Source organism: Callospermophilus lateralis, chromosome 1, assembly GCF_048772815.1.
Source record: "Callospermophilus lateralis isolate mCalLat2 chromosome 1, mCalLat2.hap1, whole genome shotgun sequence".
NCBI classification, from domain to species: Eukaryota; Metazoa; Chordata; class Mammalia; order Rodentia; family Sciuridae; genus Callospermophilus; species Callospermophilus lateralis.
In genome coordinates this window covers 175,849,490-175,873,526 of record NC_135305.1, presented here as the reverse complement: position 1 = coordinate 175,873,526, position 24,037 = coordinate 175,849,490, and the positions used below count along the sequence as shown (strand labels likewise).

Sequence of the window (24,037 nt, the reverse complement as noted above, 5' to 3'; positions counted from 1 at the left end):
CACAAGGATTATATTAGGGTTTTCTACAAGAACAGAACCAACATGATATAGTAATGTATATGAATGATTATAAACAGGAGATTTATTAGCTTATCTTACAGTATCATTAGCTGGATAGTCCCACAATGGCCATCTGCAGTCTGGAGAGGCAGAGGAACCAGTAGCTGCTCATTCCAAAATGCTGGAGCCTCAAAGAGCCCCACTCCAGGAATGAAGGCGTGGATTCTTCCTGGAGAATCAGTGATCAGAGTCCACTTTGGAAGAATGAAAAGCTGGAGTCTGATGCCCTCAGGAGACCCCAGCAGCCTTCAAAGCCCTGGCTCAAGAAGTGACCTTTTCTATTATAAGCTCCCTCGTTCTTCCACCTTTTATTCTATCCAAGTCTCCATTCTAATGGACTCTGTCACCCACATTCTCCACCTTCAGTTTGTTGTCCCACATACATGCCAGTTATGTCTGGGAATATTTTCATAGATATGCCCAGAAGTCTTTTCTTTCTTTCTTTCTTTCTTTTTTGGTACCAGGGATTGAACTGAGGGACACTTAACCACTGATCCACCTTTAAAAAAAATTTTTTTTTTCAGTTTTACTTGGACACAATTCATTTATTTTTATGTGGCAGAAGATCGAACCCAGGACCTCACACATGCTAGGCAACCCAGCCCTTTTTTTATATTTTATTTAGAGACAGGGTCTTGCTGAGTTACTTAGGGCCTCACTTAATTGCTGAGGCTGACTTTGAACTCACAATCCTCCTGCCTCAGCCTCCTGGGCCACTGGAACTACAGGTGTGCACCACTGTGCCTGGCTTTAGGCATCTTTTTTTTTTTTTTTTTAAATAAACATTTAATTTTATTTACTAATGTTATTTTCTACATTTTATTTATTTTTATGTGGTGCTGAGGATCGAACCCAGTGCCTCACGTGTGAGGTAAGCACTCTACCACTAAGCCACAACCACAGCCCCTGTTGCATCTCTTAATCAATCAAATTGACAATCCAGATTAACCATCACAAGGACAAATAATTCATCAAAATTTTAGGGATCTCAAAACTCACCCAGCCCATGTCCTTTCATTCCTCTCCATTAGATTAAGATTTGGATAGCTCTTTGGGGTTATATCTATACAAAGTGAAATTACTAGAAACAATGCTTTGATACTGTATTTCTTACTGGTGTGAGAATGTGGGGAAGGAAGCTTGGGTTTATCTTGGATCTGGACTTGTTTTCTTCTTTTACACTGACTAGGGAGTCAAATTTCTAATTTATCTAAAGTGCACAAGACCGAATGTAATACCATTAGTTTGCTAACCTGGCTCCAACTTCTTTCCTTTGTTCTAATCTCTTTACTTAACATCTTATTGTAATGTACACAGTTGTAATGTACTTATTGTGTAAGTTGACCTTAAACTCCTTTGGGGGAGAATTTAAAAATAATATAGGAAGAGAAAAAACTATGGTGTTAGAAGTCATAATCATAGTTACCCTTCAGGGGACAGTGACCGGAAGGGGACACAGTAGGGAGTGGTTTTGGGGTGCTGATCATTTCCTCAGCTGTGTGCTTATTATACAAGTTTGTCCATTCTGTGACATCACTGAGCTAAACAGTAGATTTGTATCTCCTTCTGTACATTAAACTTTAAAAAAATGTTATAAAAATGAGAATTGAGGAAATGATACCTGCTGGGTTACTCGCAACTAAAACACTCAGGTGTCACTCCAGGGGAACTGGGCTAACTGGGCCGCGTGAAACAACCACACAAGAGACAGAAATACCTTTTGCTTTGGGGGTTCTGTGACAGCTCCTCTGACCCTAAGAGTCCACAGAAAGAGAGAGAGAACATGCTGACTCCTTTTATTGAGAAGCCATTCAAATGAGGCAAGGGGTCAGGTTTCAAGGGGCTGAGTCTAGCTTCATGATGTTTGCTGTCAGCAGGATGACTGACATCTAGGCAGGCCACACCCAAGGGCAGAGTAAGAGAAGGGGACAAGGGTGTTCTATGGAACATTCTATCCCAAACAGGGCAAGGGGTAATATTACAAAGGAACAGGTGAGCATAGCTCCACCCATGGGGATGTAGGAAGCACACCCATGCATGAGACACAGTCGCTGGAACCCTTAGAAGACAGGGGCTATCCAGAAGCAGCATGGCCACTAGATGCCACACCACTCAGCAGGGGAGGTGGTGGACCTAGTCATATGCTAGTCAGCCTCCCACAGATACCTATGTATATTAAGGCTTTATTATGTACCACACATTAGGTATTCCCATTCACCCTCAGAACACTTTTAGGTCAGTACAGTAACCCACACCTTACAAATGAGGAACTTAATCAAGGTTCAGACAGGTTAAGGAATGAGGCCAGAAGTCCAAACGACTCCTTTCTGGTCACAGATGACTGCCCCCCCCCCCCCCCCCCGCCACCTTTTAAAATATTTTTTTTTTAGCTGTAGATGGACACAATATCTTTATTTTCATGTGGTGCATGTGAGGCAAGTGCTCTACCACTGAGTACAACCCCAGCACCACCCCTTCCTTTATACTACACTGCTCCCTGCTTTCTACTTTGTCTATTAGGCTCAGACACTAAACCCAAGTGACAGTGTTCAGATTTAGTGGAGATACAGATGAAAGCGCTTCATGGAAGAGGTGCTGAGTAGCATCCTGGGGCTAAAGCTAGGTATGGGATTCATTTGGTGGAGGAGGTGTTGGAGGTAACAGCCCTGGACTACAGTGACAAGCCCTGGGGCTTCCAAGCTGCTAACAAACTGCTCCAGGGCCAGACTTATCATCCGTGATATGGCCTGTGAGACACCTTATAAACCCACCTTCTTTCCAAGTTAACTTCACACACAGTATGCATGCATATGTGTACAGCACACACAAAAAGAACTGCAGAAGACAAACTCTCACTAGTCTAGTCTTACCTGGAATAATCATCTTTCAGCCTCTAGAGGAAGGGGAGAGTATAGAAAGCAATGGATTATTAAAACATAGGGGCTCCTCTGGCTCCCCACTTCAGTTCCTCTCAATAAGACAAAAACGATGGCAGTTAAGTCACCCAGCAAATATGCTGAGCTCTGCAACCTGTCCCTCTTCTCTCCAGAAGCCAGGAGGATTTACTCTGATTGTCTAGAACCATTATGACCAGTAGCTCCACTGGAAGCCTTCCCCTCCAGATGTGGTTGGGGCTGAAAGGCCCTCATTTTTCGCATTTCCACCCAGTCATAGACATGCTGTGTGTCGAGTACCAAGATGGTCTCATACATAGCTTTCTGCAGAAAAGGAAATGTATGCTTTCAGCATAAATTTTCATATGCAGACCAAACAAACAAAACAAAAACAAAACTCATTTTATTTCATAATATAAAAGTCATTATATGGCAAGACAGGGGCAGAGAGACAGGGCAGCAGACCAATTCAGGCATTTCCCCAAATTCCACCACACTAGCTATTGGGTTTTAGCTTCAACGTTCCCCCAGCCACTGCTTATTTCCAAATAGAGAATTAGGCCAATCCATTCTAATGCCCCTTCTTAGCCCTAAAATTCGAACTATGAACTAGAGATTAGCTGCATTGGACAGATGGGAGTTGGGATGTGGAGAAAGGTGGTGGCGTTTGCCTCCCTCTCCTAGGGGAAAGTGTGGTCAGGAACTGGCCCAATTAGAGGGTATCAAGATCAGGGAGAGAGTCAGGGTGGCTCTTGAGTATAGACATAGCAAAATGGTATGTGTTGCAATCCCGACCTTATAGAGATACATAAATGAATTCAATGGGCAAATAAGACACTGGAAAAAGAGAACAATCTAAAATGTGGATGTGTAACTGATGTGATTCTGCAATCTGTATTTGGGGTAAAAATGGGAGTTCATAACCCACTTGAATCTAATGTATGAAATATGATATGTCAAGAGCTTTGTAATGTTTTGAACAACCAATAAAAGAAAAAAAAAAGAGAACAATCTTTCAGTCTAAAAATACAGGTGGATGTGTTATTTTAGTCGATTTGGCCTCATTTTTCTATACGGCTGTCTGTCATGCTGCCTGGAGCACACTTCCAGAGTCATATGAGTAATGACAAGGATCTTTCTTGAGTGCTACAGGGTTCTTAAAGCTTTCCTATGTGGAATTTTACAGTTGGATGACATAGCTAAACTTTGTTATACCATGAAACTTTGTTTGCTTTCAGGCTTCGAAGTTTTATTTGCATTTCTAGTAGCAGTCACTAGAAATGCTTGCTCCTTTTTTAAATGCATGAATTATATATACTAATTTTAAAAATTAAAATATAAAAATATACAAACTTAAAAAAGTAATCTCAAGCTCTGCTCTCCTCTCCTCAAGGGGAGGCACAATTCCCAGCCAGGTGACCCAGGCCCAGGGTTGCAGGCTTTGAGTTCTTCAGAGGCTTTCGGAATTTGCTCTGGAGGAAAACCCTCGGCACACACAGGCCCTCCTTTTTATTCACCGTCTCTCGAAACACATACTCGTTCACCACTTCTTCATAACCTCTGTCCACAAAGAGCTGAGCCAGGAATTCTACAAGACAAAGAGGCCAACAGTGCTCAATGTCCTGGTAACAGGAAGGAAAAAAATCTATGACCAGAGTGAAAAATAAAGACTCTTACTAAGAGTATCACTACTCTGAAGCACTCTACAGACATTACTGTTTTCCTCAATTATTTATATTTATGTATTTTTGGTACCAGGGGTTGAATCCAGGGGTGCTTAACCACAAAACCACATCCCATCCCTTCCTGTTATGGTTTTTAGAGACAGGGCCTAGGTTGCCTTAAGGCTTCACTAAGTTGCTGAGGCTGTCTTTGAACTTGTGATCCTCCTGCCTCAGTTTCCCAAGCCACTAGGATTACAGGAGTGTGCCACTGTGCTCAGCTTCTCAATTATTTTGAATTAGTTTAATCAGATTTTAGTGACCAGAAGCATTAAAAGATATTAAAATATCTTCTCCTGATATTTTTATGATATTATAGTTTTAGTGGTAATCACTCATTTTTAGTTTCATTTTAGTGTCTAAAAGAATATTTCCAGAAGTAAAAATATTTGTGAAAACAGAGATTATGAATGTAATTATCTATGGCTCAGATACTTATGTAGACTTTTTTTAATACTTATTTTTTAGGTGTAGATGGACACAACACAATGCCTTTATTTTTATGTGGTGCTGAGGATCGAACTCGGGTCCTGCCCATGCTAGGCGAGCGCTCTATCGCTGAGCCACAATTCCAGCCCCAATTATGTAGATTTAAAACTAATGTTTGAAACACTTAAAAGATGGAAATAGAGAATTTTCTTATTCAAAATAATGTAAATATCTCTTTATAAAGCAAATTTGTATATTTAAAAACAGACAACAGACCCAATTACATTTTTTTTTGGGGGGGGGGATACTGGAGATTTGCCCCAGGGGCAATTTACTATTGAGCAAATCCCCAGCCCTTTTAATTTTGAGACAAAGCCTCAACAAGTTGCTTAGGGCCTTACTAAGTTGCTGAGGCTGGCTTTGAACTTGGGATCCTCCTGCCTCAGTCTCCTGAGTAGCTGGGATTATAGTCCTGAGCCACCATGCCTGGCAGATCAAATTACTTTTATTAAAAAAAGGTTACTTGGGGCTGTGGTTGTGACTTAGTGGTAGAGCACTTACCTAGCATGTGTGAGGCACTGGGTTCTGTTCTGAGCACTGCATATAAATAAATGAATAAAATAAAGGTCTATCAACATCTAAAAGAAAAAAAAAGGTTACTTGCCTTTATGATCTTGGAAAGTAATCTTAAGGCATTATATTTGCCTTATTTGCTTTAAACTGAACAAAATGAAGTTTCTGATTTGCCCTCCCTCCTTTTTCAGCACAGCTACCATAAGGAATCCACATGGCATGTCAGAGCCTGTCCGTTATCCCAGACTCACTAACTAGGCTCTGTCACCAAGAAGCTTTGTTTGTTGTCCCAGGTGCTGGGTAAGAGGTGTGCACTGAGTTTGACCCAAGGACTTGTGCATGTGCTAAGTACAGTTATAAGCCCTTCCCACCCTTACCGCAGTGATAATGTAATCAAGCATATCAGATATAAAAAATAAAATATTTTAAGGATAGATTCCATTCATCTTACCATCAGTAAAAAAATATGATCGGGTTCCATCTTGTCTAACATAAAAGTTTTCTCCAAGTTTGCTTCCAGCTTTAAACCTAAGCATGGCATGATCATACAGTCCATAGTCTCGGAACAAGACACTTTTGCCTGGTTTTAATACCTATGAAAGAAAAATGAGCTGTGAGTAACTCTGGGGACCCCAGCTAAACAAAGTAAAAAAATCTGATTAAGTTAGGAATTCAAAGTAACTTATAGATTTGTGGCAATCAGAAAAGGGTCTAGACTGAATTACCCATGATAATATGTAGGAAAAGGGCATGCCAGTAAAAGGGATAGGAAGACCTGGCAGAGCCTCCATAATATTGGAGATACTTCTTGAGCACCTCTAAAAGCACTCTGGAAAGTCCAGTGTCATACAATTAAAATGCAAAAGGCAATACCAAAGGATATTGTCCTAATTGAAGCACATTTATTGGCTACCTGGTAATACTCAATCATAAAAATTTCTTTTAAAAAATATGATGTCATTTTCGGCTTTTTCAGTAAAAAGTAAAATATGTCATCATTTTTTTTAGGCTGGTTTTTCTCACTCAGAATCTCAGCTCTGGTTTCACTGTGCTCTAACTTGCAGCTCACCTGCTATGCACATAACTGATACATGTCTGGCCCTTGATAGCTTGCCAGATGTTTCCTCATTAGATCTTCACCTAATTCTGAAATGAAGGAGCATGACTGTCATCCTCATGTGAGGTAAGGAAAACGACTCTTGAAAAAGTTAAGCCATCTGCCCCCCATCATCACTCACTAGCTACTAAGTAGGGGAGTCAGGACTCACACTTAGGTCAAAAGGTTTCATACTGTGGAACAGACACTTCTGTTAGTCCTGGGGGATGGGGGATGTGTCACTCTTCACACTAGACAAGAAGAGAGGTACAGAAAGGAAAGGTCAATTTTCATATTCTTCCTGTGATATGCAGGACTTCTAGATATGGGAAGTAGATCATCAGGCTATAGTGCAACATGTCAAAGAAGACTTGTGTCAGGACCAGGTGGTGAGTCCTACACAAAAGTCCTTCAGAGGGTAGCTAATAAATTAAAAAAATAAATAAATAAAATAAAAAGAATTAGCAGGATAATACCAATGTAGTTAAAAAAAAAAAAAAGTCCTTCAGAGACAAGATGTCAGAGTAGATGTCTTAAAAATCAGAAGGAAAGATCAGTAGGGTATGGGTACAGCTCACTTTACAAAGGAAATGGCTACCTGTTTTTCAGAATGAAAAATAGTACACATCAGGGCACTTTTTTTTGACACTTGCTTTTTATGTGAAAATTCTTTCAAGTAGTTTAACACTACCAAATGAAAGGGAACTGGAAGCGGGTGTGTGTGTGCACTGATTTTTATTAAATCTATTTTCACTCATCATACATCAACAAGATGGTTTGAAAGCATCTATTTTAAAATGAACATATATAACCTATTATAATAGATTTGTCTCCTTTGGAAAAGTGTGTGATGGGCTATCAAATTTTCTTTCTTTTTATTTGGTGGGGCTGGGGATTAAACCCAGGCCTTTGTGCGTGTGAGGCAAGCAATCTACCAACTGTGCTATATCTGCAGCCCCCCTGGGGCTATCAAATTTTCTAAAACTAGTTAGATGTATTCTCTCCTCCTGAATAGAAGAGGAAAGATTATCCATGACTGTTTGAGCAGATTTTCTCATTTAGTAAACTCTTATTGATAATAGCATGTCTTTTAAAAATGCTGTCAGTGAAGAAAGAGTCTCAGATAAAAACATTCTCAGATAAAAACATGCTATGTTTTAGAATGTAAATAATTAAGAAAGAAACACTCTGAAAACATTTAGTTCACATGAGACTTATTCTTCATTTCAGAAGGAAGGGCTACATGGAACAGGGAAAATAACACTCACTCTGGAATTTGGAAATCTTGACTCAAATCTCAGTTCTTCCATTATCTAGTTGAATGCAAAGTAATTTCATCCCTCTGAATATATTTTCTCATCTGTAAAATAAATTATGATACTAATGCCTCTTTCGATCATGACACTGTAGTTAATCAGGCATTTCCCAATGTCAGTTTTTTTTTTTCATTCCAACAACTCCAAGGATGACCAGATTAGGTCCTATTACACCCACTTTTTGGTAAGGCAGGCTCAGAGTAAAGATGTCTTACTTTCCCGAACAACTCAAGGCAAGTCAATAATTTTAAGACTAAAGATCAGGTCTTCTGATGGCAAATCTAGCCCATCTTTCCTTTACTCTTCCAAAGATTTTTTTAAAAAATTTCCCCCTGGTGTTAATAACTTGGAGTGATTAAATTTATATTATAACAGCTTATTTCTGTGACTATTCATGCAAGGGTCTCAGAGCAGTTCATAGGGTGTCTTATCATCAGAGGTTGCAAATTGCTTCTCCCTCTAGAAATTTCCTGATGAAACATATGATTTCAAATAAATAAACCACTCAATGAGAAAGCAATCACTGCTGTTGTAAACTCATTCCAGATAGGATGGAGGAAAAAAAAATCTATTGAAGTATAAAAAATAGGAGGAATGCTGAGATGAAATTTGTTACTAAAAAAAAAAAAAAAAATAATGGTCTGGGACAGCCCGAGTCCAGGTTTTTCTTTTTAAATTTTTGGAACTGGGGATTCACCTCAGGGGCACTTAACTACTGAGCCACATTCCTAGGCCTTTTTTAAATTTTAGAGACAGGGTCTTGTTGAATTGTTCAAGGCCTTGCTAAGTTTTTGAGGCTGGCTTTGAACTCAGGATCCTCCTGCCTCAGCCTACCAAGCCACTGGGATTTTAGGCATGTGCCACTGTACTCAGCTCAGTTTTTCTTTTTTAATATAATATTTCATACTACTAATACACACACACATATACGCTGTTTGTTTCCATGAAAAGAAGTTCAGGAACTGATGAAACTGATCCATGAAGATGGAGGTTAGAAAACTGGTCACCTAGGGTCTCTGGGGGTGGGGTGAGGGCACCGGGAAGCCTGCAGAGATGCTAGAAACATTCTATATTTAGTTGGGGTTTACATGAGTATATGCATGTGGAAAAATCCCTCTAACTGGTCTGGAGTACTTATTACATGACTATTAAACCTCAGGAAAATATAAAACTATAGACAACATAATTTGTAAAATTATAAATGAACTTTCATCCAATTTAAGAATCAGACCATTATCAATACACCTGTAAGCTCCTCCTCTGCACCATTACCCTGCCTTTCTTAACACAGAAATTCTGAATCTCAAGTCCACAGGCCCAAAAGGTTGAAGATTAGAGATCAGAGGACTGTAAATTTAAGAAGAAAACAAAGTTATATCTTTATTTTCACTGCTTCCAATGGAAAGTTAGTACTCCCTTAACTATGAATTCAGGCAATCAAAATTTTGACCAAAAAACCCAAAAATAGCCTGGTGCCATTGCTCATGCCCGTAATCCTAGCCACTTGGGAGGCTGAGGCATAGGAGGATCCCAAGTTTAAGGCCAGCTTTGTCAATTTAGCAAGACCCTATGGCAAAACAAAAAGGGCTAGGGATGTAGCTCAGTGGTAAGCCCTTGCGGAGCATGTCCAAGACTCTAGGTTCCATTGCTAGCACAACAAACAACCCCTGCAGAAACAATCCCTTGCATCATGGTGCAGTCTTTGCATTTACTTAAATTTACATTCATCTTTACTTCAAAAATGTATGGTTTCACATTACTTGGTTCTTCAGAAGACTAAATTTGGCCCTGCTACTTAGTTCATTTTGTACCTAAGAAGCTTTGCAAAACTGTTTGTTGCTTTTCCTTTTGAAGTACACAAACATCTGGAGTCCAAAAGGAGACTTTATAGTGAGGCTACTACATGAGTTGCAAGAGAGGAATAAGACAAAATGATAAAGAGGTGTCAAGCAAACTTGTATTTCAGTGTAAAATTTATCATGCAGTTTTTGTAAGTAAATAAGATGATTTGAGAACACTATCATATTGCCTTGATATGCACACACACACATATACATTTTTGAATTTATTTTAAAAAATATCTATTTTTTAATTGTAGTTGGACACAATACCTTTATTTATTTTTATGTGGTGCTGAGGATCAAACCCAGGGCCTCACACTTGCTAGGCGAACGTTCTACCACTGAGCCATAGGCCCAGCCCAACACATAATACATTTTAAATAACAATGTCTAAACCTGTTAAAAGCAGGGTTCATGGCAAGCTCTAAACTGCTTTTTTTTTCCTTGAGGAATATACTACATTTATCTGCACTGATGTTGAAAATTCTGTTAAAACCTTGTCAAGAATTTGTTTTGCATTAAACAAATTTATACAGAGTGTGCCCAAATAAAGAAATAAATAAATAAAAAGTATGGTATTTACTAGATCACCACTAAAGAGCTTTTGAATTAATGTGTTAATATAATGTGTTAATTAAAAATCAAGCATAACAAATATGATTGAAACTGTATTTTAATAAATTTCCCTTGTAACCTACTTTAACCTACTAAAACAGGCAGTTAACATTCTGAGGGATTCATAGGTTTCACTAGATTACCAAGGGGGTTCATGGCACGAAAATGCCACAAACCCCTGCCTTAGAAATCCACCAGCCTGGATTTGCATTATTAATCTACTACTTTTCTTTCTTTTTCTCAATGGTGGAAATAAAGGGGTGAGTGGAATGAGAGGATTCTCAAAACACATCATGCTGTAAGCAATGTGCTTTTTTACCCTTTTTTTTTCCTTTCCAGACAGGTCTCACTATGTTTCCCTGGATGGTTTGGAACTCCCTATTCTCCTGCCTTAGCCTCCTACGTAGCTGTGATTACAGTTGTGTGCCACCATGCCCAGACAACAACTTGCTTTTTGAAAATTAACCCATGTCATTCCTATAGCTGAGGTCATTGTCTTTCAGTGCTGTGTGGTGTTCCAACTGTCTGAACATACTACAATGTATGTCTCCTCCATGAGGTCAAATTGACTTCAAAACTGGTTACTGTATCAGAAAAGTACAAGGGGTTCTGCAGATGCATATTCTCATCAATACTTGGCTTTATCAAACTCCTAAAATTTTGTTAATCCAGTGGTATCTCCTTATGATCTTATCTTACATTTCCTTGGTCACTGAGATTATCTTTTTATGTGTTAACTTACCGTTCTATGAAACGACTGAGTATCTGCCCATTCTTCTATTAAATTGTCTTTCTTTCCGACAGACAGGAATTCTTTATGTATTCTAGATACTAATCTTTTGCCAGTTGTATAAATTACTTTTCCCTATTTGTCTTTTTAGTTTCTTAATATTGTCTTTGAACAGTAGAAATTCCTTTTTCTTTTTCTTCATTTTTACTATCATCATCTTTATGCTTAAAATGCTTTGGGTCTTCTTTGAAGTTTTTCCCACTCTGAGGTCGTATTTTCTCTTGAAAGTTTTAAACTTTTGGTGGTGATGGGGGTACTGGGGATTGAACTCAGGGGTGCTTAACCACTAAGCCACATCTCTAGTCCTCCAATTTTTGGTACCAGGGATTGGAGCCAGGGGCACTTAACCACTGAGTCATATCCCCAGCCCTTTTTAATTTTTATTTTAAGACAGGGTCTCATTAAATTGCTTAGGACCTCACTAAGTTGCTGAGACTAGTCTTGATCTTGCGATCCTCCTGCCTCAGCCTCCCAAATTGCTGAGATTACAGGCATGTGCCACCACATGTAGCTAAACTTCTTTTTCATGTAAGTCTTTAATTAATTTGAGAATGAATTTTGTATAGGTCTGAAGTAGGAATCCAATTCATCCCCTCCTATAAATAACCAATATTTCTACCTTTCCTAGTGATTTTCAACTATCATACAACAATTTTCCATATCTGTAAGGAGCAATTTCTAAACTGCATCACACTCCATTTGTGAATCTGTCCTCCTGCCAACACCACTCTGTCTTTAATTATTATAGCTGTAATAAGTCTATAACTAGCAAGGAATAAATCCCCCTATCTCATTCTTCTTCAGGAGTGTTTTGGCTCTACTTGGTCTTTCATGTCTATTTAAAATCAGCTTGTCAATTTCCTCAAACCCACATCTCTCCCAATTAAAAAACAATCCGACAAAAAATAAAATTTGCAGGGATTTTTAGTATAATTGCATAGTTTACCTATGGAAGAAATACAGAATATGTCCTGAACACAGTATTTCTCTCCATATAAATTTTCTCCTCCCAAAGCCTCCAAAATTACTGGTACTACAGGTGTGTGCCACTGTGCCCAGTCATACAAATTTTCTTAAATGACCTTCAATGTGCTATGTATAAAATTTAACTCTCATACATTTGTCAGATTTCATTGTAGGAACACTTTAATTTTTTTATCGGTGTTCAAAAAAGATCTTTTTGAACAAATCACTTTTTCTTTGTATTATATAACTGATCTTAATATATAAACACAGATTTGGACTAGATGTGGCAGTGTAGGCCTGCAATCCCAGCTACTAAGGAGGCCGAGGAAGAAGAATTTCAAGTTCAAGGTCAGCCTGGACAGCTTACTTAGATTCTGTCTCAAAACAATTTTTTTTTTTTTTTTTAAAAAAAGGAGATTTTGATTGCTGGCTGTCATTTGCAGGCCCTGATGTAATGGAACACAGACAGCAGTCAAAACAAATGACAATAACATAAGCAATATATCAGGAAATTAAAAAAAAAATAAGAGCACATATTGCATGTTACTCACCCCCCACCTTTTGTAGTTGTAGATGGACAGAATGCCTTATTTTATTTATTTTTATGTGATGCTGAGGATCAAACCCAGTGCCTCACGCATGGTAGGCAAGCACTCTACCACTGAGTCCCAGCCCCAGCCCCAGCCCCAGCCCCAGCCCGTTACTCCCTTTTTTATGTGGCAAAATATATATAACATAAACTTAACCATTTTAACTTTTTAAGTGTACTGTTCTATGACATCAATACACTCTTCTTAAACTTTTGTGATTCTTAGGGGTGGAGGGTTGGGGGACAGTCCAGGGAACTGAAACCAGTGGTGCTCTATCACTGCGCTACACCCCCAGTCCTTTATTTTTTGAGACAAGGTCTCACTAAGTTGCCTAGGCTGGCTTCAAACTTGCAATCCTCCTGCCTCAGCCTCTCAAATAGCTAGGATTTCAGGTACATACCACCACACCCGGCTGTTCTAATAGTTTTTGATTAGAAAATTAGAATTTATAATTTCTACAAGTAACAAATTTCTTTTTCATTCTCAAATTTTTAAATTAGGGTCTTTTTTTTTTTTTTTGGTGGTACTGGGAATTGAACCCAGAGCATACTAAGCAAGCACTCTACCAACTAAACTATTTCCCCAGCCCCAAATTTTTAAATCAAATCTTATATTTTTGAGATGATTAGCACCTCCAGTACAATGTTGAGTAGAAGTATAGTCACATGTCATGTAAAGAATTTTTGGTCCTAATGTATGCTAATGTATGAAATATGATATGTCAAGAGCTCTGTAAGGTTTTGAACAACCAATAAAAAAAAAAAAAAAGAATTTCTGGTCAACAATGGATTGCATATATGACAGTGGTCTTATAAAATTAAAATGAAGCTGAAAAATTCCTATCACCTAGTGACATCATAGCTGTCATAGTCACAGCACAACATATTATGCTATTTGTGGTGATGCTGGTATAAAGAAACATACTACACTGCCAGCTATATAAAAGTATAGCACATGCAATTATGTACAATACACAACACTTAATGATAATGATTGTTTATGTTTTAATTACATGTCTTGGTCTGTTTTTCATTACTTCAGTGAAATACCTGAGGTGGGAAGCTTTACTTAAAAAAAGGTTTATTTAGTTAGTTCACAGTTATAGAGATTCAAGGTCTGGAACAAGACAGGGATGCCCTCTCTCACCACTTCTATTCAATATAGTTCTCGAAACACTGGCCAGAGCAATTAGACAGACGAAAGAAATTAAAGGCATAAAAATAGGAAAAGAAGAACTTAAATTATCACTGTTTGCGGATGATATGATCCTATACCTAGAAGACACAAAAGGGTCTACAAAGAAACTACTAGAGCTAATAAATGAATTCAGCAAAGTGGCTGGATATAAAATCAACACGCATAAATCAAAGGCATTCCTGTATATCAGCGACAAATCTTCTGAACTGGAAATGAGGACATCTACCCCATTCACAATATCCTCAAAAAAAATAAAATACTTGGGAATCAACCTAACAAAAGAGGTGAAAGATTTATACAATGAAAACTACAGAACCCTAAAGAGAGAAATAGAAGAAGATCTCAGAAGATGGAAAAATATACCCTGTTCATGGATAGGCAGAACTAACATCATCAAAATGGCAATATTACCAAAAGTTCTCTATAGGTTCAATGCAATGCCAATCAAAATCCCAACGGCATTTCTTGTAGAAATAGATAAAGCAATCATGAAATTCATATGGAAAAATAAAAGACCCAGAATAGCAAAAGCAATTCTAAGCAGGAAGTGTGAATCAGGAGGTGTAGCGATACCAGATTTCAAACTGTACTACAAAGCAATAGTAACAAAAACAGCATGGTACTGGTACCAAAACAGGCGGGTGGACCAATGGTATAGAATAGAGGACACAGAAACCAATCCACAAAATTACAACTATCTTATATTCGATAAAGGGGCTAAAAGCATGCAATGGAGGAAGGATAGCATCTTCAACAAATGGTGCTGGGAAAACTGGAAATCCATATGCAATAAAATGAAACTGAATCCCCTCCTCTCGCCATGCACAAAAGTTAACTCAAAATGGATCAAGGACCTTGATATCAAATCAGAGACTATGCGTCTGATAGATGAAAAGGTTGGCTCCGATCTACATATTGTGGGGTCGGGCTCCAAATTCCTTAATAGGACACCCATAGCACAAGAGTTAAAAACAAGAATCAACAAATGGGACTTACTTAAACTAAAAAGTTTTTTCTCAGCAAGAGAAACAATAAGAGAGGTAAATAGGGAGCCTACATCATGGGAACAAATTTTTACTCCTCACACTTCAGATACAGCCCTAATATCCAGAGTATACAAAGAACTCAAAAAATTAAACAATAAGAAAACAAATAACCCAATCAACAAATGGGCCAAAGACCTGAACAGACACTTCTCAGAGGAGGACATACAATCAATCAACAAGTACATGAAAAAATGCTCACCATCTCTAGCAGTCAGAGAAATGCAAATCAAAACCACCCTAAGATACCATCTCATTCCAGTAAGATTGGCAGCCATTATGAAGTCGAACAATAACAAGTGCTGGCGAGGATGTGGGGAAAAGGGTACTCTTATACATTGCTGGTGGGACTGCAAAATGGTGAGGCCAATATGGAAAGCAGTATGGAGATTCCTGGGAAAGCTGGGAATGGAACCACCATTTGACCCAGCTATTGCCCTTCTCGGACTATTCCCTGAAGACCTCAAGAGCGTACTACAGGGATACTGCCACATCGATGTTCATAGCAGCACAATTCACAATAGCTAGACTGTGGAACCAAACCCGATGCCCCTCAATAGATGAATGGATAAAAAAAATGTGGCATTTACGCAGCACTAAGAAATGACAAAATCATGGAATTTGCAGGGAAATGGATGGCACTAGAGCAGATTATGCTAAGTGAAGCTAGCCAATCCCTAAAAAACAAATGCCAAATGTCTTCTTTGATATAATGAGAGCAACCAAGAACAGAGCAGGGAGGAAGAGCAGGAGGAAAAGATTAACATTAAGCAGAGTCATGAAGTGGGAGGGAAAGGGAGAGAAAAGGGAAATTGCTTGGAAATGGAAGGTGACCCTCATTGTTATACAAAATTACATATAAGAGTTTGTGAGGGGAATGGGAAAAAAATAAGAAGAGAAATGAATTACAGTAGATGGGGTAGAGAGAGAAGATGGGAGGGGAGGGGAGGGGGGATAGTAGAGGATAGGAAAGGTAGCAGAATACAACAGTTACTATTATGGTATTATGTAAAAATGTGGATGTGTAACCGATGTGATTCTGAAATCTTTGTAATGTTTTGAATAAAAAAAAAAAAAAAAAAAAAGAGATTCAAGGGCATGATCCTGGAATCAGCTCTGAATTTTGGATGGCAGAAGAACATGTGTGAAAGAGATCTCACAGCGAGACAGGAAACCAGGGTGCAGGAGGAGCAAGGCTTTCTCTCTATTTAACAAATCTTTTATAAGAATTAACCAAATATCCAACAAGAACTGCCTCAATCCTTTCTGAGGGGAAGCCCTAAATGACCAAAGGACCTTTTAATTGGTCCTATTTCAAGGGTTCCACTGTTTTTCATATTGCCACACAGGGAGCCAAGCTTCTAATACATGAACCATTGGGAGAACACACTTGATCCACATTCAAATCATGAAATTATGTTGTATTTCTTTTCATTTTAGAATATATTCCTTCTACTTATTAAAAAAGTTTAACATACATTGCTGGTGGGACTGTAAATTGGTACAATCACTCTGGAAAACAGTATGAAAATTCTTAAAAAAACTTGGAATAAAACACCTTTTGACTCAGTTATCCCACTCTTTGGCATATACCCAGAGGACTTAAAATCTGCCCTTAAATAGATGAAAGAATAAAGAAAATGTGATACATAAACTTTCCTATGTGTAACCAGTGTAACTCCATAACAGATACAACCACAAGAATGGGAAGTCATATTTCACGTATGTATGATATGTCAAAATATATTCTACTGTCATGTATAACTAAAAAGAACAAATAAAAAATTGAAAAAAAAAAGTTTATTTCAAAACTGCAGCAGCAATTGGGTATGGTGGAACATGTCTGTAAGCTCAGAGGCTGAGGCAGAAGGATCATGAATTCAAAGATAGAGTCAGCAATTAGTAAGTCCCTAAGCAACTTTGTGAGACTATCTCTAAATAAAATATATAAAAGGTCTGGGGATGTAGCATAGTGGTTAAGTGCCTCTGGGTTCAATCCCCAGAACCAAAACAACAACAACAATAACAACATCATCAAAATTCCACAAAAACCTGTAGCAGCAGTCTCACATATCTTGTTTACTGTGTCTCTTGAATGCATCATTTTTCTCTTGTGCTTGATTGAATCATGTATTGTTTTGTTTATTGGTGGCCCAAGGAACAATAGGCTCATATAAATATATACCATGAAGTCTAGGTGTGTAGTAGTTGTAACATCTATGTACTCAATGTATATTTTACACAATAATAAAACTGAATTTTGTTAAGTGACACATGACTGTATGCCCTATCTATATCCCCAACTCCTCCCTAATACTGAAAACCTTTCATTCATGAAATCCCTGATATAGCATCATCACCTCTTTTGAATAGAGTCTTCATATTCTTGTTCTCGCAGAATCCTGACCATCCCCTTTCAAGTTAGGCTGTTTTCTCCCATTCACCTTTGTACCACTACAAGGCCTTGCTATTTTCTATGAATTCTTCTTTCTCCTTGTATCACCTACTATCTTTTCTTGAGTCATCTACTGATTCCAGGATCATTTCCCTCCATTTTGTGAGGAATGTATTTTCTGGTTTACTGTATTATCTGAATGCTATTCCACTTTTAATTCTGTTCAATTTCAATATACATGTGGATTATCTTTCCAAATATGCTGACCTCTTCACAATTTGGGCTTCTCTCTTCTTGAGATCTTGTCCTCCACCCTATCTATACCATTTACTCCCACAGTAATGTCTAATATGCTTTGTTAATACCAAGTAGTATAACCCAGCCATGTGTGGTGGCACACTCCTGTAATTTCAGTGACTCAGGAACCTAAGGCAAGAGGATGGCAAGTTTTAGGCCAGCCTCAGCAACTTAGTGAGACCCTAACACAAAATTGAAAAAAAAAAAAAAAGACGGCTGGGAATATATAGCTATAAGTGTTAAAGCACCCCTGCGTTCAATACCTAGTACCAAAAACAAAAACAAAACAAACTAAAAACTTTCAATTTGGACAAGTCACTCTCTGTTCAAGTTCCTCATCTTCTCCTGTTCTCTCTCTAATACCAGGGGCAAAGAGAGTAGAAATAAGAAAAAAAAAAAAAAAACTCACAAAACTCATAAGGAGAGGGCTAATATTGGTGTGCAGCGATCTGAATGTTTAAAAATAAGGGAGAATAATTCCCTAATAGGTTTCTAGTGACTTCTGGTTTTATAGTGACTTCTATCTTATACTAATTTTACAAGTTAATACCAGGAGCCAAGCACAGTGGTGCATGCCTATAACCCTCCTGGCTCGGAAGGCTGGGGCAGGAGGATCTGAGTTCAAAGTCAGCCTCAGCAACTTAGCGAGACCCTAAGCAACTCAGTAAGACCCTGCCTCTAAATAAGATATGAAAAAGGGCTGTGAATGTGGTCAGTGGTTAAGCACCCAAGTTCAGTGTAGTTCAATGAAGTTCTCTTACCCAACATCTAGCTTCCTCAACTTGCTGACTGATCTCATCTCCATCTGAATGCAGAGTAATTGTGGCCTGTGACTTCCTGAATGGTGCAGGCTGTAAATTTTGCAGAGCACATGCTTCTGCATTTTAGCAACTCCCCACACCTGCTGTGAGCTGCACACTTACACTGGTCACTTGTCTTTGTTCCCAAACTTGCTTATGCCAGTAATACTTAGACTATAATTCTGTAACTTGAATATATAACAATGAAATATGTACACGAATAGAAAGCACTTAAATGTTCCATAAAAGGTAGATCATTTTGAAAAGACTTGATAAAGAAATGCTGAATAAACTTTCACAATTAGGTGTGAGAAACTTTGGATAAAAATACAACAGAATCTGCCCTTAGATTACTTTCCAACTCTTTTAAGTTCTTGCTTCACCGTTTTTGTTGTTGTTGTTGTTTTTGGTTTTTTTGGTACTGGGGATTGAACTCGGGACCTCACACATGCTAGGCAAGCACTCTACCACGGGGCTACATCCCTAGCCCTTTTTTGTTTGAGACAGGATCTTGCTAAGTTGCCCAGGCTGGCCTCAAACCTGCAATTCTTCTGCTTCAGCTTCCCCAGTAGCTGAAATTATAGGCATGTGCCACTGTGCCAGGCTTATTATTCCACTTTTAGAGTCACTAAAACTGCCAAGGGTGGTGCATGGCCAATCCCAGCTGCTTGGGAGGCTGAAAAAGGATTGCCAAGTTCAAAGTCAGCCTCTGTGAGATCCTGTCTCCAAATAAAAACCAAAAAGGGCTGGGGATGTAGCTCAGTGGTAAATCTCCCCTGGGCTCAATCCCTAGTACCACCCTACCCTCCCAAAATAATTAAAAACACTAAAAATATTATATGTGGTTTATGTAAATGATTAATGGTCCATCCATACCTTAAAAAAACAAAGGGGGGGGGGTCTTGGCCCTCCATCAGGAGTAATGCGAGGATGAAAACTCAACACTTGTGTGCGTGTGCTGGGGATTGAACCCAGGGTTTTGTGCATGCAAGGCAAGCACTCTACCAACTATATCCCCAGTTATATCCCCAGCCCCTACATTTTAATATATAATAAAATGTTTAACACTTTTAAAGATTTCTTGGTTTAATTGATTTTTAAAGTTAACCAACACTGCAACCAATTGTTTATAATAGGTAAGTTTCCACTATAGTTTATAAAATGCCCAGATTCATGATGTCACCTTCATCTCTGTGAGACACTCCCATTTTACAGACAAGGAAACTGAGGTTCAGAGATGGCAGATGGCTTGTCTTAAGATACATGACTTCATGAGTGAATCTTTACTTCCTGAGTGCTACAGCAGCCTCCTGATAGCAACAGCAGCTTGGATTCTTCCCAGTTTACTAACAATAATGACAGCAGCAACACCTTAATGGCTGACTTTTGAAAAGGCTTACCATGTTCTAGGCATTGTGCTAAGTACTTTATACCCATCTCATCCAATCTTCCTCAAATCCTAAATCTTGAAGCTATTACTTCAACATTCACAGGTAAAGAAACAGAGGTGAAGGAACTTGCCTAAGTGGTAAAACCAGGTTTTGTGTCTAGGTATTCTTAACTTCGCATCCACTGAACTTCTTATTCCTCTCACCTCCACAGATCTCAAAATCATCCTTGCTCTAGGGCTAGCCAAACTCTAAGAACAGTCACAGCACTGAACAAATCCAAAGTTATGGTGGGTATTTTCTGCCAGAGAACCCCTTTTCATATGCTGAAAACACCATCTACATAGTGAGAACAAAGAGCCTGTGACTCTCAACAGTACACGAACCTCAGAGGGAAGGTAAACCTGGGGATTTGGATGTCCAACCCTCAAGTGCAGACCCCATACCACTAACCTTGTAAATGTTTTGTAAAACAAGGTGCATCTTATCAGGGTGAATGGCCGAGAGCACAAATATCAACATGACAACGTCCACAGATTCTGGTGGTACATGATCTAGAAGGTCATCTTTAGTGAGATCACACTGGAATACCTGGCATCTCTCAGTGTTATATAAAGGATTTTGCTAGAGAGGGAAAAAAGCAAAAAAAGAATTTTAATGCAACTGCCATGCTGACATATACAAAACATACACCATCAAAAGAAGATCCTATTTCTATCTGCGTACTACTACACGGAAATAAAACCAGCTCTTCTTACTGGATAAAACCATGTAAAGCATGCATTATTCAGAACAAGAGGCAAGGTATCATTTTAGCAAATCATTTTTAATTGAGGAAAGAATATAGTCTATCACTTGTTCAAAACTGAGCATTTCAGAAATGTGTACTTGCAGAGGGATGATAATATAAAATTGATCTGTGCTTCCTAACCCTCTGAATCATCCCCTTTAAGCCTAAACCCTGTGGGAAGCCTTCCAATTCCCCTTCTTGGGAGGCTCCCACAGCTCTTCTGGAGCGTATTTTCCTTTGATGAAGAAAACTAATTTTTTTTTCTTTTCTTTCTTCTTTTTTTTTTTTTTTTTACTACAAGTATATTCCTGGTATATTTTGGTTGGCGGGCTTCAACACATGAAAAATATTAAGTTGTTCCTCCATATAAATGAGGACCTGATTAGATAGATACATAAAGTTACTGGAAGGGAAAATTCAATATTGAAAACATGTCAATTCTATTCATAATTTCACCTATAGATCCAATGCAATCTCAACTAAATTCCAATAGACTTATAGAAACTTACCAAGGTAAATCGAATTTATCTGGAAGCAAAAGTCAATTTTTAAAATGAAAAAGGAGATACACCATGGAACATCAAACCATATTGCAAAATATAGTAATAATAAAACAATGTGGTTTGAGAAGGAGATCACTGAGACAGAATAAAGTCCCCAAATACCTATGTGTGGGAGAGTTTAACATTTACATGACAAATGTAACAAGATAAAAAGATAAAGAAGGTGATAATTATCAGAGTAGAAAAATGAATTTCTCATTCAGTTAGTGTTACAACTTTTAGTTTTAGCTCAGAGATACACAGAAGTGGGAAGACACAGCTCCTGCCCTTACAAGAAAATAGCTGCAAAGAGGAAAAAAAAAAAGATTTTTGTGAACCCATCAAAGGACAGAGATCACAGAACCCACCAGCCCAAAATCTGGAGAAAGATGTGTTTTTATCAGGCAGACACAAGACCCAAGCACTGGCTTACCTGAGGCAAAAGCCCTCTACCTAGACAGACAAAACTAGAAATTTGGCAAATTGCTAGAGACCAAAAGTGGGCACTGGAATGTGAAAATACAGAACTGTTTCCAGCCCTCTAAAGGGGTAATAGTGCTAGGCTCTCAAGGAAAGGATGGTGCTTTCTGGTGGTAGTTTTTCTCATATCCTTTAAGGAAGAAAATGCTAAATCTGCATGAAAAGGTCACCTGGGGCCTGCAACCTAAGGACACTATAGAATACTTCTGCAGCTGGGGCAACAGAACCACTCAGCCCTAGTCCAATCAGTCTGCATGGAAAACAGCCTCAAGATCAAGAGGGGATATTGGTAGATACATCCTGCAGCTGGGAGAGTGATGGATAAGAAAAGCTGTAAGTAGAAACACATATGAAGGTCATACCATTGAGACACAGGGGCACTGCAGAGTGGCATTAGTGAATAATAATACTCTCTCCCATGGCCCACCAAGAAGTCCCAAATAATAATATCCATAAGTTGCAACCAGGAAAGTGCCAGAGACAGACTCTATTTGGGGAAAAGGATAGGGGAATATCCAAAGGCAAGCCACCAGAGGGTTTTAAGTCTGGTGCCCATAGCAACAACAAACCTCACAAGTAACTATAGCTACAGCTTCAAACACACCCCAGCTCCTGGCTAGATTATTACAAATTCCTATTACCTCAGTATCTCCTGCCCTAATATGTCCAGCTTCAAGGCATACCAAAGACAAGAAAAACATTCTGAAGAAAGCAATCTTTAGAGCTAAACTCAAACATGACATAGATGATGGAACTAAAAGTTTGGGTATTTAAAATAACTATGATTAAAATGTTAAAGGCTCTAATGGAAAAGATAGACCATGTGCAGGATTAGGTAGGTAATTTTAGTAATGGAAACTCAAATATAAATGCCCCAAACCAAAAACATGGACAAGAAAATGAATAATTATGCTTCTGACAAGTTCATCAGTAGGAACACTTGCTGTTTAGGAAAGAATCAGTGAACTTAATGACAGATGATAGAAATTATACAAACTGAAAATGCAAGGAAGAATAAAGTTGCGGGGCCGGGTGGGGGGGAACCCAAACAACATTTAAGAGCTATGAGGTAACAGCAAAAGATAAGTACTTTTTTTTTCATGGCAGAAAAAAAAAATATATTTACATATTGCAAGGTCTTCAATATCTTTGGTAATAAAGAACAAAACATAGGGACATTACCCAAAGATTGACAAAAATAAAAGACAGACAACAAATATTGAGAGAATAGAGAAAATGGTATCTTTAAATTATTGGTGAAATTATAAATTGGTATGATCTTTTTGGAAGAAATCCTGGTAGTAGCTATAAAAATTTAAATGTGCTTATTCTTCCAAAAAATTCTACTTCTTCCATTGTCCATCACAGAGAAATGTGTACACATGTTTTGGGAATCATAAGTTTTATACCCATCACATAAACCCTATTTGTAAGAGGAAAAAATTAGAAATGATACAAATGATGAATAACAACAAGGTAACTATTATGTAAGTATATCTATCCATTTTATGGAATTTCATAACAGATATGTGTATAATGTGGTAATCTACATGTACTAACATGAAAAACTATAAAACATAATAATGTAGAGTGAAAAAAATCAAGTTACATTAAATAGGACACTATCTACAACTATTAAAGATCTAATGGATGTTAAAACTGCAAAAGGTTGATGTGCATGTTGTCAAAGTGCCCCCCACATATTTGTTAATGGCAAAAGGAAAATATTTTTATTGTAGGGGAATTAGGCAATTGCTACCTTAACCTAGGGAGTAAGACGACTACTACAGCTTGTAAGGAGATCACCAGATATTATTGCTTGGCAGATGCAATATGCAAAATACAACATCACCTATAAATATATTTATGTGGGGCTGGAGTTGTGGCTCATGGTAGAGCACTTGCCTGGCATATGTGAGGCCCTGGTTTCAAATCTCAGCACTGCATATAAATAAATAAAATTGACAAAAATACAAAAATAAATAAATAAATAAATATATTTATGCACCCAAATTTTACCTGATTTAAACCTAACTTATAGTTTATATGAAATATAGAGGATAGAAGGAACAAATTAAACAATAACACCAAGAAACAATCAGACCAACTTGGAACCTAAGACCTTATAGAAAATTGACTTGATATCTCCAAAAACTCAGTGGGAAAAATCATAGTTCAGGACAGGAAGACAGGAGCATTTTAAGCTAAGGAGAT

General features: G+C 38.1%; 1 protein-coding gene across 6 annotated transcripts in view; it reads right to left on the bottom strand.

Annotated features, from left to right (window-relative positions):
* Window positions 1–3,381: 3,381 nt before the first annotated feature.
* Window positions 3,382–24,037, bottom strand: part of Mettl6 (methyltransferase 6, tRNA N3-cytidine) — a 23,841-nt gene continuing 3,185 nt past the window's right edge. For 2 of the 6 annotated variants that reach the window (XM_076872292.1, XM_076872375.1), the window contains exons 4-6: window positions 20,465–20,635; window positions 6,129–6,270; window positions 3,382–4,542 (exon numbers count right to left, since the gene is read on the bottom strand). In XM_076872292.1, the coding sequence (XP_076728407.1) occupies window positions 4,343–4,542; window positions 6,129–6,270; window positions 20,465–20,635 (513 nt within the window). In that variant the 3' untranslated portion in view covers window positions 3,382–4,342. Of the gene's footprint in view, window positions 4,543–6,102; window positions 7,025–8,041; window positions 8,134–20,464; window positions 20,636–24,037 lie in introns of those variants that run through there. The other 4 variants (XR_013092889.1, XM_076872619.1, XM_076872520.1 and 1 more) reach the window with 4 other exon arrangements.